We start from the raw sequence: 20216 nt of genomic DNA on the forward strand, positions 1-20216 counted from the left end.
ACTAAACATGTACTGGTGTCTCAGACTAAACATGTACTGGTGTCTCAGACTAAACATATACTGGTGTCTCAGACTAAACATGTATTAGTGTCTCAGACTAAACATATATTAGTGTCTCAGACTAAACATATACTGGTGTCTCAGACTAAACATAAATTAGTGTCTCAGACTAAACATGTATTAGTGTCTCAGACTAAACATGTATTAGTGTCTCAGACTAAACATATATTAGTGTCTCAGACTAAACATATACTGGTGTCTCAGACTAAACATATACTGGTGTCTCAGACTAAACATACTGGTGTCTCAGACTAAACATATACTGGTGTCTCAGACTAAACATGTACTGGTGTCTCAGACTAAACATATACTGGTGTCTCAGACTAAACATATACTGGTGTCTCAGACTAAACATATACTGGTGTCTCAGACTAAACATATACTGGTGTCTCAGACTAAACATGTACTGGTGTCTCAGACTAAACATGTACTGGTGTCTCAGACTAAACATATGCTGGTGTCTCAGACTAAACATATGCTGGTGTCTCAGACTAAACATATACTGGTGTCTCAGACTAAACATACTGGTGTCTCAGACTAAACATATACTGGTGTCTCAGACTAAACATATACTGGTGTCTCAGACTAAACATGTACTGGTGTCTCAGACTAAACATGTACTGGTGTCTCAGACTAAACATGTACTGGTGTCTCAGACTAAACATGTACTGGTGTCTCAGACTAAACATATACTGGTGTCTCAGACTAAACATATACTGGTGTCTCAGACTAAACATATACTGGTGTCTCAGACTAAACATATACTGGTGTCTCAGACTAAACATATACTGGTGTCTCAGACTAAACATATACTGGTGTCTCAGACTAAACATGTACTGGTGTCTCAGACTAAACATATGCTGGTGTCTCAGACTAAACATATGCTGGTGTCTCAGACTAAACATATACTGGTGTCTCAGACTAAACATATACTGGTGTCTCAGACTAAACATACTGGTGTCTCAGACTAAACATATGCTGGTGTCTCAGACTAAACATATGCTGGTGTCTCAGACTAAACATATGCTGGTGTCTCAGACTAAACATATGCTGGTGTCTCAGACTAAACATACTGGTGTCTCAGACTAAACATATACTGGTGTCTCAGACTAAACATGTACTGGTGTCTCAGACTAAACATGTACTGGTGTCTCAGACTAAACATGTACTGGTGTCTCAGACTAAACATATACTGGTGTCTCAGACTAAACATATACTGGTGTCTCAGACTAAAAATATACTGGTGTCTCAGACTAAACATATACTGGTGTCTCAGACTAAACATATACTGGTGTCTCAGACTAAACATATACTGGTGTCTCAGACTAAACATATACTGGTGTCTCAGACTAAACATATACTGGTGTCTCAGACTAAACATATACTGGTGTCTCAGACTAAACATATACTGGTGTCTCAGACTAAACATGTACTGGTGTCTCAGACTAAACATGTACTGGTGTCTCAGACTAAACATATACTGGTGTCTCAGACTAAACATGTATTGGTGTCTCAGACTAAACATGTATTAGTGTCTCAGACTAAACATAAATTAGTGTCTCAGACTAAACATGTATTAGTGTCTCAGACTAAACATGTATTAGTGTCTCAGACTAAACATGTATTAGTGTCTCAGACTAAACATGTACTGGTCTCTCAGACCAAACAGACTGATTTGTGTGCCATTAACAGCTCATCTGATCTCTCTGTCCTTGCTTTATCTTGATCATGATATCTCCCCCAGCCCCTGGAGCTGATCTGTGAGAAGGCCATAGCCACGTGTAACCGGCCGCTGGGTGCAGGGGAGGCCCTCCGTAGGGTCATGGAGTGTCTCGCCTCAGGAATCCTCCTTCCAGGTACAGTACCTACAGTGCATTCGGAAAGTATTCAGACCCCTTGACTTTTTCCACATTTTGTTACATTACAGCCTTATTCTAAAATTGATTAATACGTTTTTCCCCCTATCAATCTACATACAATACCCCAGAATGACAACGCGAAAACTGTTTTTTAGAAATTTTGGCAAATGTATAAAAAATAAAGAAGAGAAATACCTCACTTACATAAGTATTCATACCCTTTGCTATGAGACTCTAAATCGAGCTCAGGTGCATCCTGTTTCCATTGATCATCCTTGAGATCTTTCTACAACTTGGAGTCCACCTGTGGTACATCCAATTAACTGGACATGATTTGGAAAGGCACACACCTGTCTATATAAGGTCCCACAGTTGACAGTTCATGTCAGAGCAAAAACCATGAGGTCGAAGAAATTGTCCGTAGAGCTCCGAGACAGAATTGTGTCGTGGCACAAGAAATATCTGTAGCATTGAAGGTTCCCAAGAACATAGTGGCCTCCATCATTCTTAAATGGAAGAAGCTTGGAACCACAAGGACTCTTCCTAGAGCTGGCCGCCCGGCCAAACTGAACAATCGGGGGAGAAGAGCCTTGGTCTGGGAGGTGACCAAGAACCCGATGGTCACTCTGAAAGAGCTCCAGAGTTCCCTCTGTGGAGATTGGGAGAACCTTACAGAAGGACCACCGTCTCTGGAGCAGTCCACCAATCAGGCCTTTAAGATTCACTGGTCTGATGAAACCAAGATGGAACTCTTTGGCCTGAATGCCAAGCTTTGAGGGAAAGATGAACATAGTAAAGTACAGAGAGATCCTTGATGAAACCTGCTCCAGAGCGCTCAAGACCTTAGACTGGGGCAAAGGTTCACCTTACAACAAGACAACGACCCTAGGCACACAGCCAAGACAACGCAGGAGTGGCTTTGGGACAAGTCTCTGAATGTCCTTGAGTGGCCCAGCCAGAGCCCGGACTTGAACCCGATCGAACATCTCTGGAGAGACCTGAAAATATCTGTGCAGCAACGCTCCCCATCCAACCTGACAGAGCTTGATCTGCAGAGAAGAATGGGATAAACTCCCCAAGTACAGGTGTGTCAAGCTTGTAGCATCATACCCAAGAAGACTCAAGGCTGTAATCGCTGCCAAAGTTGCTTCAACAAAGTACTGAGTAAACTTATGTAAATGTGATATTTCCGTTTTTATTTTTAATACATTTGCAAGAATTTCGAAAAACCTGGTTTTGCTATGTCATTATGGGGTATTGTGTGTTGATTTAATCCATTTTAGAATAATTGAGTCCATTTTAGAATAAGGCCGTAACATAACAAAACGTGGAATAAGTCAAGGGGTCTGAATACTTTCCAAATGCGTTGTACCTGTCTCTCTTTGTCTCTGTCTCGCTCTCACTCTGTTTATCTTTCTCTCTTGCTCTGCCTCGCTCTCTTTCTGCCTTTCACTTTCCCTGTTACAAACTGACATGGGGAAAAAACAATCCTGTTATTCCTTTCAAATAATCAGGTTCTGATGATTAGATAAAGTCATAACTCATTAGTATTGAATGATGTAGTAATCAGAGGCTCATTTAGTTAACCTGGGGGCACAGGACACGACTGCTCATCTGACTGATGATGTAATAAGGAGTAGGTGGTGTGTTTGCCTCACTGATGTGCCACGCTCGATGAGGTCGTTTTGAAGGCACTAGAAGTGATTGAAGGACACTCTATCTATATTAATATCGTCACGAAAGACCAGTACGTGAATAATATCGGCGTCACACTGGACAGCTATCTCTTGCAAAAGAGATTATATCTCAGTGAGAGTAACCTGTATGAATAAAGGTTGAATGAAATTGAAGATTTCCTTGTCTACTTATGACCCCCAGGAGGACCAGGGTTACACGACCCATGTGAGAAGGAGCTGACCAACACCCTAACGGCCATGACAGACGAGGAGGCAGAGGCCATCACATACAGCGCACAGGTAAAACCTCACCTCACACCTGTGTTAACGGAAATGGTTCTGTAAACCTTGCCTAAGCTCCCCATGCTAATGCCTAGGCTCTTTGGCTCCAAGGGGTAGCCATGTCTTGTGGCTTGCGTGAGAATCAGGTTTGAACCCAGACATTCGGTATTGTCAGATAGCAGTCCTGGGCAAAGTTCCCTCAAAAACAAAATTCAGCCCTGAGCAAATTTCAGGTCTGCTCAATGCAAACTTGAACATCGGGAAAATTCTGTGCAACATCCAGTGCATGTTTAATTTGAATACTGAGGCTGTACCCGCTTTAAGTTAGAGTTTCAGACAGTGGTCACGTAGGCTACTGTGGCTGTTTGATCATAATATAGCTCTACCAGAGTGGTCTACCATCAAAAAGGACAGGACAGCGGAGTCAATCACCACCTTCCGGAGACACCTGAAACCCCACCTCTTTAAGGAATACCTGGGATAGGATAAAGTAATCCTTCTAACCCCCCCCCCCTTAAAATATTTAGATGCACTATTGTAAAGTGGTTGTTCCACTGGATATCATAAGGTGAATGCACCAATTTGTAAGTCGCTCTGGATAAGAGCGTCTGCTAAATGACTTAAATGTAAATGTAAAAATGTAAAAACAATGGAGAAATAACATTTTTAACATTCAAATAGTTGTTTTATCATTCAGCCTACAGTAGCAGCCAATGTGGGGTGTTCAATGTAGGCCTAAATTCCACATGACTTTTGAAAATATTGTTGTTGATTGATGCAAAAAAAGCTATTTTCCCCTCTCACTTCTCAAAGATGTGTAGAAATGTACACGTTTGGTGCTCTTGTAGGAAGCAATCACTCCCCCATTGCTGACTACAAATTATCTGGGTTTCAGTACAGCACTTTGAGATATCAGCTGATGTAAGAAGGGCTATATAAATACATTTGATTTGTTTTGTTGATCTATAACTTGGCTAATAACTCAATAACTAGCAAAGGATATGAACAAATGTGCACACGTGCTACATGCAGCTCTCACTTTGATCTCAAAACATCTACTTACAACCGCTCATGCTGTAAACACAATCCAGTTCAAAGTGAATAGCACAGATCCATATATGTCAATGGTTTATTTGCATATAGGCCTACTGCAGCTCTGATTGGTTATGCCTCACCGATCTGTGTAGAGTACGGGCTGAGTCTTACATGTCAATGCAGGGCTGGGAGGTATACCGTATTTTACGATATACCGGTATTGATGCACGGACCGCTTTGGGTTTTTACTTTACCTTCTATAACGGTTTTTACATGTTTGGTCTGTTAAATGTGATACGCCGTGTGTAACGTCCATTTTTATAGTTTACTTCGCTACTTCAGTCATCTCTCTCACCTCTTTCTTCGTCATCTCTCTCACCTCGCTAGTTTTATGGTTTGGTCATTTGTTCCAATAAATTTCAGAATTGCTAAAATATGTTTTATGAATCTAGAAATGTCCTCACTACGAGACTAAGCCAATTTGCCAACGCTATAATCAATGTACATATATATTTTTTTAGCAAGCTAGCTTCATACTTTCTTCTGACATGCCGAAAATGCAGCCTTTTTTTATTTAATTTGACACTTCGCGGCCACCAGAGTTTGACATGTGACTACAGTTTGCATTGAATTCTGGGTCATATCAACTCCACAAGTGACCAAAGTTGTTCACTCGCTCCCTCGAGCTAAATCGAGGGCAGAGGGGGCAACGTTAGTAAATTGGACCTCCACTAAAGATGGCAATCAAACTGCATCCGGTTTCGATGGGGATTCCCCTGAGGGAAAGTGACTAGGGAAACGGCTGAGGGGGTAAAAATAACGTGTTTGGACTGCAGCCCATGTTAGCTACCTGAAGTAGCTAAGAGAAAACATTCAATGTAGCCTAAGATTATAGGGTCCCCTAGGGAACACTTGTCAACAATTTGGTTCCTACCCTGTCACAATAACTCCTGGCATTTTCATTCATTGTCATGTCAAACAACACTGTATTCGAAAGTGCCCACTATTATATTCTAACTATAGAATTTGATTAATAATTCTATTTCCATGATTCCAACAGTTCACGCAAGTGTTTTTCTCTAAATCGCAAGTCAAATCGCAATTGCAACATTTGGTTAAAAATAAGGCCTACATTGTTTGCCTATTTCGTGTAGCCGTATGTTATGTGGCAGTGTGGAAATGATCTCAAATGAGTGCAGGAAATGTAGAAATTGATGAAAAATGCTGAAAAAGATTTTTGGTTGAAGTTGAAATGAACAGTATAAAACAATCAGAATGGAGAAAAACTCATTGAAATCACTTAGAATGTATGTGTTGCCACACACTACTCATGAAGCAAATGTAGAACTTCTATTATTAAAAAACATAAAATACCGTTAAATACCATCATACCATCAATTTGTTTTATTAAATACTGTGATATGATATTTTGGCCATATCGCCCAGCCCTACTCCTACAACAAAATCTCTTTCATAGTTAGTTTTGCATAATAAGTCTTGCATAGTTCGTTTTTTTTCTGTATGTTGCATTGAAAGTGACTAATATTTTGTTGATTCGATCACAATTCCCACAGTGAAGGGAAACGTTGATGGTGTTAACTAACGGGGCAAACTCTGTGAAAGCTCAATCTTGTGCTTCTCTGCTCAGGCTAATATTTCTTCTGCGCAGCAGTTTAGAGGGAACATTAGTACTGGGTAGTCTCAGAGCAGAACTCCATACTGTCCATGGTGTGAGTGTTTAGTGTGATCAGCCGGGGGCTCCAGCCAGTCTTATCTCATCTGTAGCCTGGAGATTACACTCCTGTCAGACAGGGGAAACCCTCTTTAAGATGCTCTTCTCTGCGCTTCTCTGGGCTCTGAGCCGTGTGGAGAGGGGGATAGAACCACACTTATGTACCACTCACACACCTCATCAATCCAACACCTTGGGCCCCCACCGAAGAGCTGCACCTTGATGATGAGCGTGGGAAACCACTGCCATGGCGACCCATGAATCCTGCCTCAGTACCCCTGGGACGGGGGACGGGTGTGTGTGTGTGTGTGTGTGTGTGTGTGTGTGTGTGTGTGTGTGTGTGTGTGTGTGTGTGTGTGTGTGTGTGTGTGTGTGTGTGTGTGTGTGTGTGTTGAAATGTTTTTACTGTTCGAGTACTCACAAATGTTTTTTTTCTTGAGTACAAAACATATACTGAACAAAATAGAAATGCAACACAACTGATTGGCTCAAAAACATTACGAGGGAAAGAAATTCCACAAATGTACTTTTAACAAGGCACACGTGTTCATTTAAATGCATTCCAGGTGACTACCTCTTGAAGCTGGTTGAGAGAATGCCAAGAGTGTGCAATGCTGTCATCAAGGCAAAGGGTGTCTACTTTGTTTAACACTTTTTTGGTTCCTACATGATTCCATATGTGATTATATAGTTTTAATGTCTTCACTGTTATTCTACAATGTAGAACATAGTAAAAAGAAAGAAAAACCCTTGAATGAGAAGGTGTGTCCAAATGTTTGACTGGTACTGTGTGTGTGTATATATACATTTATATATTTGTTATTTTAATGGAAAAAAATGTGCTTTTGTTTCAAAAACAAGGACATTTCTAAGTGACCCCAAACGTTTGAACGGTAGTGTACCTTATTTACATAATTATTCAGACCCTTTGCTGTGAGACTCGAAATTGAGCTCAGGTGCAATGATCATCCTTGAGATGTTTCTACAACTTGATTGGAGTTCACCTCTGGTAATTTCAATTGATTGGACAGGATTTGGAAAGGCACACACACCTGTCTATATAAGGTCCCACAGTTGACAGTGCACGAGGTCGAAGAAATCCGTAGAGCTCCGAGACAGGCTAGTGTGCCATGCGTCACGTCTGGAGGAAACCTGGCACCATCCCTACAGTGAAGCATGGTGGTGGCAAGTTCATACAACCAGTAACCCTAGGCTACATCAAAAAACTTGAGAAGGCAATGAGGCTGATGCAACAGATCAAAATGTTGATAAACTATTATTTCTTCACATTATAAGCACAGCAATGTGCTTCAATAGGCCAGTTGAGAAATAAAAATGGTAGCTATTTTTAATCGTGGCCTTTAAAACCGTTTTTAACATACGACTGCATTTTGTCTGTGGAGCTGTTGTCACGGCGGTCGATGAAAGGGGACCAAGGCGCAGCGTGTAGAGGGCTCATTCTTACTTTATTTGATGAGAACACTTAAACAAAATAACAAAACGACAGCCAACAGTTCCGTAAGGTACTCAGACAAAACGGAAAACAACTACCCACAAACCCCAAAGGAAAACAGGCTGCCTAAGTATGGCTTCCAATCAGAGACAACGAAAGACACCTGCCTCTGATTGGAAACCATACCCAGCCAAAACATGGAAAACAAAATAGAAACAGAAAACCCAAAATACATACAAAACAAACCCCCCCTGCCACGCCCTGACCATACTACTATGGCAAATGACCTCTTTCACTGGTCAGGACGAGACAGCTGTATTTCCATCAATGAATTGGCAAAAAAGCATTATTTTGCAATGGGATTTTTTAATTTTTTTTAAAGAGAATTGGCTGGCGGGAATTTTATTCATCAGCTTTTTAAAAAATGTATCGGGAAAAAAACAGCTATTACCTGCTAACAGAAACCCTGGTGTGTGTGTGTGTGTGTGTGTGCTCCACTAAGCCGGGTTAGGAATAGAGCGGGAGTGAGCTGCATGTCTGAGTGGATCGTCCTGCCCTCTCCTTTGTAGGAAGGTGAAACGGCAATGGAATGTCAATGTGGCTAATTGTATTGTAGTAGATACATGGCTAGATAGGAGAGAGATAGAGAGAGGCTCTGGGAATGAGATGAAGCAACGCTGCATATGAATAGCTGAGCATTTCCTGAGCGCCTCTGATATATTTGCATTCGGAAATTGACTGTGGAGTTTCACGTGTTATTGTCACATGCACAAGTACAGTGAAATGCCTTTCTTGCAAGCTCCTTCCCAAAAATACAGTAATCAATATCAGAAGTACTATAAAAAAAGTAAAGTAGAACAAAAACACACAAGCAATAGAAAGAAGAACACAAGAAAGGAATAAAGCTATATACAAGGGTCAGTTCCAGGGTCAGTGCCAATGCTATATTTACAGCCCTCAGGGGTGTGTGCTTAGTCCCCTCCTGTACTTCCTGTTCACCCACGACTGCATGGCCAAGCACAACTCCAAAACCATCATTAAGTTTGCTGATGAAACAACAGTGGTAGTAGGCCTGATCACCGACAACGATGAGACAGCCTATAGGGAGGAGGTCAGAGACCTGGCAGTGTGGTGCCAGGACAACAACCTCTCCCTCAATGTGAGCAAGACAAAGGAGCTGATCGTGAACTACAGGAAAAGGAGGGCTGAACAGGCTCCCATTCATATCGACGGGGCTGTAGTGGAGCGGTTTGAGAGTTTTAAGTTCCTTGGTGTCCACATCACCAACAAACTATCGTGGTCCAAACACACAAAGACAGTTGTGAGGAAGGCACGACAACACCTCAGGAGACTGAAAAGATTTGGCATGGGTCCCTAGATTCTCAAAAAGTTCTACAGCTACACCATCGAGAGCATCCTGACTGGTTGCATTACTGCCTGATATGGCAACTGCTCGGCATCTGACCGTAAGGCGCTACAAAGGGTAGTGAGTACGGCCCAGTACATCACTGGGGCCGAGCTTCCTGTCATCCAGGACCTATATACTAGGCGGTGTCAGAGGAAGGCCCCAAAAATTGTCAAAAGACTCCAGTCACCCAAGTCAAAGACTGTTCTCTCTGCTACCGCACGGCAAGCGGTACCGGAGCGCCAAGTCTAGGTCCAAACTGCTCCTTAACAGCTTCCACCCCTACCCAGACTATTAGCATTGACACCCACCCCCCTTTGTTTTTACACTGCTGCTACTCGCGGTTTATTATCTATGCATAGTCACTTTACCCCTACCTACATGTACAAATTACCTCAATTTACCTGTACCCCCGCACATTGACTTGGAACCGGTACCCCCTGTATATATCCTCATTATTGTTATTTTATTGTGTTACTTTATTTAGTAAACATTTTCTTAACTCTTAACTCTATTTTCTTACAAGCATTTACTCAACAATGCAGTTTTAAGTTAGCATTTCACAGTAAGGTCTACATCTGTTGTATTCTGCGCATGTGACAAATACCATTTGATTTTTGACTACAGTGTGCAAGGATACTGGAGTGGTAGGGCTCATACTGTGTGTGTGTGTGCGTGCGTGTGTGTGTGTGTGTGTGTGTGTGCGTGCGTGCGTTTTAACGTAGGAAAGCCAGTGCTGCTTCTACTTTAATTTATCTCAGTGAGGGATAGTTGGTGCCAGCCTGTCAATCACAATACAGGCCTCTCTCTCTCTCCATACATAGTCATACTGTACATAGTGATCCATGAAGGCCCAGTGCCTTCTCTATGCCACTCATCTTAGTCAAAGAAAAGTGCAGCTCCAATCATCCGCTTGTATTGTTTTCCTGGGATTAGTACTGGAGCCACTGTTGCTAAGCAACATCTGTGACTCTTGGGTGAGTGTGATGGAAGTTGTTGCTGAATAGGCTCTTGTACATAAAAACAAACAAAAGTAAAACCAGTTGATTCCTGTAAATGGGATCAATGAACCACAGAGATTAGATCTGTTTGTTTTGTTAGTTGTTTCTCTTTCTGTTTTCTGTTTTTTCTCCTCTCATTGTTAATCATTGGACTGTAGAGGGGCTTAGACAGATGAGCCGAGACAAGGCTCAAACCCCCCATCGCCGGGGGGGGGGGGGATTGTGTGATCCGGAGTCAGCGGCTCTGCCACTAGACCAGACTCCGTCATGTGTATCTGTCCCTTTCCGTCCACACCTGTGTGTCTTTCTGTCTCTTCCTCTCCTCTTTCCCTCCTCTGTCTGTCGTGCCTTGGTTTCTTTCTTTCCTCACCTGTCTGTGTGCTTGGTTAGTTGTCTCTTTCTGTTTTCATCTGTCCTGTCTGTCCCTTTCCGTCCACACCCGTGTCTCATTTCTGTCTCTTCCTCTCCTCTTTTCCTACGTTGTCTGTCGTGCCTGGGTTTCTTTCTCTCCTCAACCTCCCTGCTGTGTGTCTCTCTGTTCCAGCACGCTCTGAGACTGATGGCGTTCGGTCACATCTACAAGGTGCTGGAGATGGACCCTCTCCCCTCTAGTAAACCCTCCCAGAAGTACCCATGGTCAGACAAGGAAGGCTCAGGGCTGAAGAGGCCCTACGAGGATGGGCCCACGGACGACAAAGACCTCATCAAGAAGATGAAGAGGAACCTGAGGAAAGGTCAGCCCCGCCTCCCTGACGCCTAACCTCTTAACCCTGCTCTGTTATGTGACCTGGGAGAAGTTCCCTCCCTGGGTCATGTGATCAGATAAAAAGTAACAATAAGTAATAAACGTAATTGTCCACGGAAATATGACTTGGACATATAGGGCCAGTAGTTTCTCTAGTTTGTTACTTGTAACATCGCTAGGGTTTTTTTGTTTTTACTGGTCAGCTCACTTGGTCAGCAGAACCCTCTGGCCCTTTATAAGTCAAGTCTATCAACGCTTCATGGGCCTGATGATAACAGCTGTCTAAACTTTCTAGAAGGCCAGACACATTCTCTTATAGATTGAGGAAATGCTTGAGTCCTGGAGAGAATGAGGCACTCATTTCCTTCTGTTCTGACCAACACCATATGACTGGACTGCAGGGGTTTTCTCTCTCTCTCTCTATAAAAGACATGACACCTACATCAAACCCTCCTTTCCTAGCCTGACCCAGGATCTGTTTGTCCTGTAAAGCCAACTCCTATGGTCATTGTCATTACCAAACATTTCCATAGGTGTTGGCTACACAGCGTGAACAGATCTACCTCTATCTCTAGTTCTCTCCTCCTTCCTCTCTCAAGGCAGATACACACAACACAACCCACTGGGAAATCAATGTTATTGATTTCTAATGTTTCTCAAAGCCATCCAGCTGTTCCCTTTCCTGTCCTCCCCGTTACAGGAAAAGTAATTGGTTAGAAAGAAGCAGATTTAGCAATTTGTTTTTTAAGGAGGAATCCGGAATAGAATAATGCACATAGCCTGAACGTGAAGCTGTTGCCTGAGGAGGCTACGGCTAGCTAGCGTAGCTCCTCAGAACGGTTTTAGTTTTTTCGAGGAAGTAGTTGGTGGTTGGAGTGCTACTTCGCCTCCGCAGTTAGAATCGGGCAGAAAGGAAGCTCTTTGGAAGCAAGGGTGCCATTTGTACAACTCAAACACACAATCCAAATCTTCAAGGCATCTCTTCACATATTCTGTCAAAAAGTCTTCATTATAACACTGTGCAGCGGTCTAAGGCACTGCATCTCAGTGCTAGAGGTGTCACTACAGACCCTGGTTCGATCCCGGGCTGTATCACAACCGGCCGTGATCGGGAGTCCCATAGGGCGGCGCACAATTGGCTCAATTGGCTCAGCGTCGGGTTAGGAGAGGGTTTGGCCCGGGGTAGGCCGTCATTGTAAATAAGAATTTGTTCTTAACTGACTTTCCTATTTAAATAATGGTTAAAAAAATATCCATTGATTTGACCACTGTTATTTTGTTAACCCTCTCTCTGGTATCTCTATCTCGTTCCTCCCTAGTCCTCGACAGCAAAGCAATAGACACCAACCAACCAATGAATGCTCTGATGCGTCTGAATCAGATACGTCCAGGTCTGCAGTACAAGCTGCTGTCCCAGTCCGGCCCGGTCCACGCTCCTGTCTTCACCATGTCTGTAGACCTAGACAGCACCGTCTACGAAGCCTCAGGCTCCTCCAAGAAGACCGCCAAGCTGCATGTCGCTGTCAAGGTAACAGAGTTTGATCAATATTGGCCTGGTCAATGAGAGAAGGGGTGGATAAATGTTGGGAAGGTGTGAAAATAGTCGTTTGGGGTTAGGGAAGGGCAAGTACCCCTGGAGAGAGTTCTACAACTTACTGTAAAATGTGTGAAAATGGTGCTGGTAGTGTTACAGTAGCAACAGCACAGGGGCATTAGCGTTTGTAAACAGGGTCAGAGTCTAGACAGACATAATATTACTGTCTAAGATATTATAAGTCAGCTAGAGTAGTCCAGACAGGGAGCTGTTATTTTGTGCGAGAGGAGTGAGTGATTCATGAGTAGAGCAGTGAGGAGAGGAGAGAGTGCTTGTGAGTGAGAGGAGTGAGAGGAGTGAGGACAGGGCGTGAGGACAGGGCGTGAGGACAGGGCTTCGGTCATGCAGTCAGTCAGTGTTGTGTTTTCGGGCTCCAGCTGCGGTCAGACTGGGATGCCCTGTCCCCTGCCCTCCCTTCTCCTTCTCGCCCCCCCCCTCCTGGCTGCTGTGGAGCGCCCAAATCTGGGTAATCCCAAAGTCGTTGTTAACAAAGAGGCTCTCCCAAGCATAGAGCTGGGATTGTCCTCTAACCTCCTCAGATTGCCATAAAAGGCCCCGATGCTGCTCTGCTCTGCTTTGCTTTGGTGCCCCGGGGAGGCGCGTATATGTGTGTGTACTTGCATGTGCGTGTTTGTGTGTGTGTGTGTAAGCACTAGCACCAATTTGGGTCAGACACAAAGAAAGCTCCTGTTCCGTCCACACAGAGAAAGGTACCGGTCCACTTACTACAGAGCCCCAAAGGTGCTGTGTGCTGCCGGTGAATTAGCCGCGAGGGAACCAGGTTCATTATAATACAGGAAACAGAAGAAGTGTGTTGGAGTTCAAACTCAGTCACTCAGAACCGGTCCAGAACCCCAAAACCCACAGTAGTGCTGTTAGGAAATGCCGCTGACAGACGCTACCTTTGAACAGGCATTGGAATGGAGGAAGAAATCAGAAATGGTTTGATATTGGATTTGTGTCTCTCCCTCTCTTCTCCTCTCTCTAGGTTCTGCAGGCGATGGGTTACCCCACAGGGTTCGATGCGGACCTGGACTGCAGTGCAGACGAGAAGTCGGACGGAGAGGGGAAGAGCGAATCATCTACACACTCAAGCAATAACACAGCACACTCAGACAACTCAAATACACTGGAGGTGCAGTACAGACCCACGCGCGCACTCATGAACACACACACAAACCAGGGTTGGAGTCAGTTCTGAATTGAGTTGCGAATTAGTATTTTATTGCAATTCTTGAATTGGCATTTCATTTGAGTTGTCCACACCCCACACGAAGCAGAATTTGAATTGAATTTAAATGAAAGGAAGTAGAATTTCATTCAATGATCTGTAATCTGATTTCTGTTCTGCTCCCGTGTGTTCAGGTCCGAACTCAGGGTCCTATTCTGACGGCCAGTGGTAAGAACCCCGTCATGGAGCTGAACGAGAAGCGCAGGGGTCTGAAGTACGAGCTCATATCAGAGAGCGGGGGCAGCCACGACAAACGCTTTGTCATGGAGGTGAGGCCTACACCATGCATATCTCCATTGGAACAGTAGATTAGGCACACACACACACACACACACACACACACACACACACACAGACTGACTCGCAATGGACTTCGATGCAACTCAATGGACCAAGGTTGGTGCACACTGACTGGAAAGCTCATCTGACACACTACATCAGTCTCTCCCAGAACAGTACTGTGTCGTCCTATCCGTTCATCCCACCAGGGCCGTTGGCCGTGTCGTCCTATCCGTTCATCCCACCAGGGCCGTTGGCCGTGTCGTCCTATCCGTTCATCCCACCAGGGCCGTTGGCCGTGTCGTCCTATCCGTTCATCCCACCAGGGCCGTTGGCCGTGTCGTCCTATCCGTTCATCCCACCAGGGCCGTTGGCCGTGTCGTCCTATCCGTTCATCCCACCAGGGCCGTTGGCCGTGTCGTCCTATCCGTTCATCCCACCAGGGCCGTTGGCCGTGTCGTCCTATCCGTTCATCCCACCAGGGCCGTTGGCCACGTCGTCCTATCCGTTCATCCCACCAGGGCCGTTGGCCGCGTCGTCCTATCCGTTCATCCCACCAGGGCCGTTGGCCGCGTCGTCCTATCCGTTCATCCCACCAGGGCCGTTGGCCGTGTCGTCCTATCCGTTCATCCCACCAGGGCCGTTGGCCGTGTCGTCCTATCCGTTCATCCCACCAGGGCCGTTGGCCACGTCGTCCTATCCGTTCATCCCACCAGGGCCGTTGGCCGCGTCGTCCTATCCGTTCATCCCACCAGGGCCGTTGGCCGCGTCGTCCTATCCGTTCATCCCACAAGGGCCGTTGGCCGCGTCGTCCTATCCGTTCATCCCACCAGGGCCGTTGGCCGCGTCGTCCTATCCGTTCATCCCACCAGGGCCGTTGGCCGTGTCGTCCTATCCGTTCATCCCACCAGAGCCGTTGGCCGTGTCGTCCTATCCGTTCATCCCACCAGGGCCGTTGGCCGTGTCGTCCTATCCGTTCATCCCACCAGAGCCGTTGGCCGTGTTGTTTTCTGTCACGCCTCAGCGACTCACTGATAGATTCACATCGATGTGAGCAGGTCAAGTCTGTCACACTTGACATGTAGTGGTGGGTCGGCGCTATTCATGTGTTGCACGTTTCGTGACAATATTGTTTTTGAACGTTGGTTTTAGGACTGATGCCCAGTTGAACATTCTACTCAATGCAGTCTCAATGGGTGCTGATGAAGATTTTGATTTGGGAATTCTAAATTCCAACAGAATCAATATCAAATATTTCAATGCCCTTGGACACGGGAAAAATGGGTCACCTTTTTTTTAACACAAATGCTACCTGATTCAAAGTATGGAATTACCCTGTGTAGTGGTTGTTTAAGAGACGATAATAATACATTTAGCTAAAATGTGGCTTATTTCCTTCCTTTCTTCTCTGCAACACTTATCAATGACTAATCTTTGTAATTCCATTTCAAAAAGGCTAATTTAATAAAGGACATGATTTTTTTTAGTGCTTTGCCTAGCGGCTGACCTAACTGACTTATAAGATTCAATAGCAAACACGATGACATATCAAAAGGAGGCAAATCATTAGTAGGACAAGCTTTTGTCATCATTGTGATATCTCTAGATTGACTTTCACTGTAACTTTAGCTAGCTAGCTAAGATTGAGGGGAGAGCACCAACATTTTTTTTAATGCTAGCATTAGCATTGCTAGCTATTTTTGACAAACTTTGCTAGCACTTGGCAACATTGCCTCTCTCTAAAGTAAACTTGACGACATTCTAACGATGACAAAGTTGTTCTGTACTAATTATTTGTCTACTTTGTCAATGTCATCGTATTTCCAGGCCGCTGTAGTGGAAATCGGACCAAAAAGTCATTAGCCCCCGTTCAGAAATATCTGGCATTAACCATCAGTCAGATATCAATATGCTGCGCTGTCTGTAGAACGGTGATAGTAATGGCAACGATGCGATCGAGTGACGGATGTGCAACCCATGAATAAGATCCTCTGGCTGGTCGGCAGTATGAATATAATACCTCCAGACATACAGGATATCCTTATCAAGCCACAACAGATATCAATGCATTCTTACTTAAGTGTGTCTCTCTCTCTCTCTCCCTCTCTCTCTCTCTCTCTCTCTCTCTCTCTCCAGGTGGAGGTGGATAGTCAGAAGTTCCGCGGGGCGGGGCCTAATAAGAAGGTAGCGAAGGCTTCGGCTGCGTTGGCTGCTCTAGAGAAACTCTTCTCTGGTCCCAACGCCGCTGCCAACAACAAGAAGAAGAAGATCATCCCACAACATGCCGTGTGTTACCAATACTGTCTCCTCTGATCAGCTCTCAGTACTTTCTGTTGCCCGGGAGTCTGAGTTGTCTGTTAGCAATATCAATCCTCTTTTAGAAGAAAGTCTGATCAATTATCAGGACTTTCTCTCGTCCTTTCACAACCTGATACAGAGTCTCGTCAACTATCCGCACCGCCTGTTTGACCAGTCGTCAATACTCTACTGTCTCTGTGTCCGTGTAGACTAAAGGAGCCCTAGCTGCAGCAGCTGCGGCCTCAGCAGTAGCAGCCCAGGTGGCCAGAGGGAGAGGTAGAGCGGCAGCCCTGACCAGAGGAGCCTTCGTCAGCGCTGCCGCACCAGGATACACACAGATACCAGGTACATGTAAGTATGTAAAAGTGTGGGGGTGTTTTGTGTGCCTGTCCTGTCCGTTTCCCTGCCAAAACCCTAGTCGTTTATAGGTTGAGTGCATGCATGCATTTATGTTACCAGTATGTCCAGTTACCCAACGATCCTAACAGTCCACGTGGCTTTAACATGTCTGACAGGCTTCGGGACTCCATATGGATACAGCGCTGCAGCCGCCCCAGCCTACGGTAAGTCATCGCTCTCTCAGGGGATAAAGAGTTAACACCTGCCCTACCTTACTATTCCTCCCTGCTGTTGGAGAGGCCCTTCTGGAAAACGATAGTGCCATTGAATCAGAGTTACACGTAGTGGTCGAAATTGAAACGTAAGAAATTGGTTCAATCTAAAAAGCGAAAGAAAGTCAAACTGGAACGGATCATAACCTTTTGGTTCTTACTGTGGTTGGAGCAAGCCTTGCCGAGCTTCTTCGCCCGCCTGAGTGTCCAGACTGCTGCTCGTTCTGCCCGCCCCTCCGTCAGTCTGTCTATCCGTCAGTCTGCCTGCTCCCCCTTCCTGACTCTCTGGACATCTCTCTCCTCTCCTTATTGTAGCCATGCTATATCTCTTCCCACAGCTAAGCTAACAGATACCCCATTCAAAGCAGCCCAGGCAGGCAGGGACCAATGCCGACAACACACACAAGGACAGGCTATATGGGTTATTCACACTCGGGTTATACACACACACACACACACACACACACACACAGTGTGACTGTTTAATTCAGTGAGAACATAGCGTGGCTTTCCCACTTTTCCTCTGGCTAGACTGGCAGGTCGTCTGTGGCCTTCTCAGTCTCTGCCAGACAGCAGGTAGAGTTGTCTTGGAGCTCTGGAAGGCTTGAGATTCTACCATAGTCTACATAACTAGATCAGATTCAGGATGCTCTGCTCTGCTCTCGCACAATCAGCGTAACTCAATACAGCACCGAGCGCTTTGAGGTCAGCAACACTCAAGATGCTCAATCACACAACCACTTTGTCTTACAGATTTATACACTCACAAATCCAAGCATAAATACGCACTCAAAAAACGTACGATCTTGTTTGCAAATGTATACACACTCAGTCTCTCTCTGCCTCTCTATTGCTCTTGCTCTTTTCCTCTCCTTCCTTCCTTCTCTATCTCTCCCTCCCTCCCTCCCTCCCTCCCTTTCTCTCTCTCTCTCCATCTCTTCATCACACACACCCTAAACTGAAAACAGACTGGTCCTTGTGCGTTGTGTGGCATTGGGATCCCATTCCCTCCGTCACAGAGAGAGTAGCCTGTTTCTGGGGGCTTTGAACGAGTCTTATGTGCAGGGGGAGACTGTTCTGGGTACAGGGCTGGGCAGGCACAACACGCTCTAGAAGTAGACCCCAGAGAGCCTAGCACTGGGACCTGTATTCTCCAAGAGTCTCAGAGTAGGATACAGGATCACTTTGACTAAGACTATATGGACAGGAGGCACCTGATCCTAGATCAGTACTCCTACTCTGAGATGCTTTTTGAATACGGACCTTGGTGTTGAGTGCTGTAGCCTGGTCCCAGATCTTTTTGTGCTGTCTTGCCACCTCCTGTGGTCTTTGTGACAATAGGAGTTGGCAAGACAACACGATCAGATCTGGTCCCAGGCTAGTAGTGTTGTTTGCTTAGCTAACCCCAGTGGCCCTGCCTGGGTCTCTGCCTGGCACATAAAGAGTGTTGCTTTTAGTGCCTACCACCCAGTCATGTCATGTGGCACTATCATGGTATTTGGCTGTTGTGAGATCAGATTACATGTCGTGTCCAGTCCCCTCCAGTGCTTCTGAGATGATGTTGCATGCTGGTTAATCCTCCTCAACTACAGTCATCCCTCTCTTTATCTATCGTTCTGTCTGACGCTCACTACTGTGTGGCGCTCTGCCTCCTGTTGCTGCTTTGGGATTTCTGTATGGGTTCAAGACCGTGAGAAACACACGAAACAACACACACACACTCAAGGACACACGACTATGACCTCTTGTCTATCTATGATCGCAGCCACAAACCACACAAACCTCAGCCCAGACAACAAGAATATCCACTCCATTATACAGTACCTGTAAACAATTAGACAAACAAACAAACCAGCCAACCAACCCTAGCCTTGCATTGTACACCACCATTGACTTTGGCCGTCCTTCCTTCCTTCCTTCCTTCCTTCCTTCCTTCCTTCCTTCCTTCCTTCCTTCCTTCCTTCCTTCCTTCCTTCCTTCCTTCCTTCCTTCCTTCCTTCCTTCCTTCACTCACTCACTCACTCACTCACTCACTCACTCTTTAACAATCGTCCCTCTCTCTGGGTTCTACTGTAGCTCTGCACACAGGGACTATCTAGGCCTAGACTATAGAACTAGAATGAATGGAACAAACCCTCTGCTCTCACAATAGCATTTGGACTGATGAACTCATTGGTGCACGCAAAATGTCTAATCTGGAATTCTAATCATTCTAGTTCTGTGGCCTAGACTCTAGGCACAGTAGAAGATCATGACACAGGACAGAAGCGTGCATTTTTGTTTTGCCCTGCCGTGGACTCATGTGGAGTGCTCTTTTCGTGTCTCCTCTCTAGGTTTCTCCCCCAAGAGAATGCTTCTGTTGCCTGTCATGAAAATGCCTGCCTACCCCATCCCCCACTACTCCTTCTTTTAGCACAGGGACACCAAAACACCCCACCTTATTTTTTTTAGAAGGGAATCTGAGTCTTTTTGGTTTTTTCAACATATCGAGGGGGGAACTGAACTAAAGGACTTCAGCATGATTTGTCATTTAATATTTCTTTTTTACTGTTTCCAACTTTTACTGATTAAAAAAACCTGCAGGTTTAAGTTCTTAAAAAAAAAAGGAAAAACTTGAAGGATTTGTACTGTGAATTGTTGCATCATTCTTTTGAGTCTAAATTACAGTACAGTGCTTTCGGAAAGTATTCAGATCCCTTGACTTTTTCCGCACTTTGTTACGTTACAGCCTTATTCTAAAATTGATTAAATATTTTTTTCCCTCTCATCAATCTACAATAAAAAGCAAAAACAGGCCAGTCATTTTTTTTGCAAATCTTTTCCAAAAATAAAACAGAAATACCTTATTTACATAAGTTTTCAGACCCTTTGCTATGAGACTCGAAATGGTGCTCAGATGCATCGTGTTTCCATTCATAATCCTTGAGATGTTTCTACAACTTGATTTGAGTACAA

General features: G+C 44.9%; 1 protein-coding gene across 9 annotated transcripts in view; it reads left to right on the top strand.

Moving 5' to 3' along the window:
• The window catches only part of strbp (spermatid perinuclear RNA binding protein), a 133036-nt gene that overhangs the window by 108796 nt on the left and 4024 nt on the right, over positions 1-20216 (top strand). For 6 of the 9 annotated variants that reach the window (XM_029708583.1, XM_029708582.1, XM_029708584.1 and 3 more), the window contains 9 exons: positions 1805-1916; positions 3798-3895; positions 11048-11237; positions 12568-12776; positions 13831-13977; positions 14208-14342; positions 16489-16638; positions 16860-17001; positions 17166-17213. In XM_029708583.1, the coding sequence (XP_029564443.1) occupies positions 1805-1916; positions 3798-3895; positions 11048-11237; positions 12568-12776; positions 13831-13977; positions 14208-14342; positions 16489-16638; positions 16860-17001; positions 17166-17213 (1231 nt within the window). Of the gene's footprint in view, positions 1-1804; positions 1917-3797; positions 3896-11047; positions 11238-12567; positions 12777-13830; positions 13978-14207; positions 14343-16488; positions 16639-16859; positions 17002-17165; positions 17214-19594; positions 19874-20216 lie in introns of those variants that run through there. The other 3 variants (XM_029708588.1, XM_029708589.1, XM_029708587.1) reach the window with 3 other exon arrangements.

This window comes from Salmo trutta, chromosome 23 (assembly GCF_901001165.1).
Source record: "Salmo trutta chromosome 23, fSalTru1.1, whole genome shotgun sequence".
NCBI lineage: Eukaryota > Metazoa > Chordata > Actinopteri > Salmoniformes > Salmonidae > Salmo > Salmo trutta.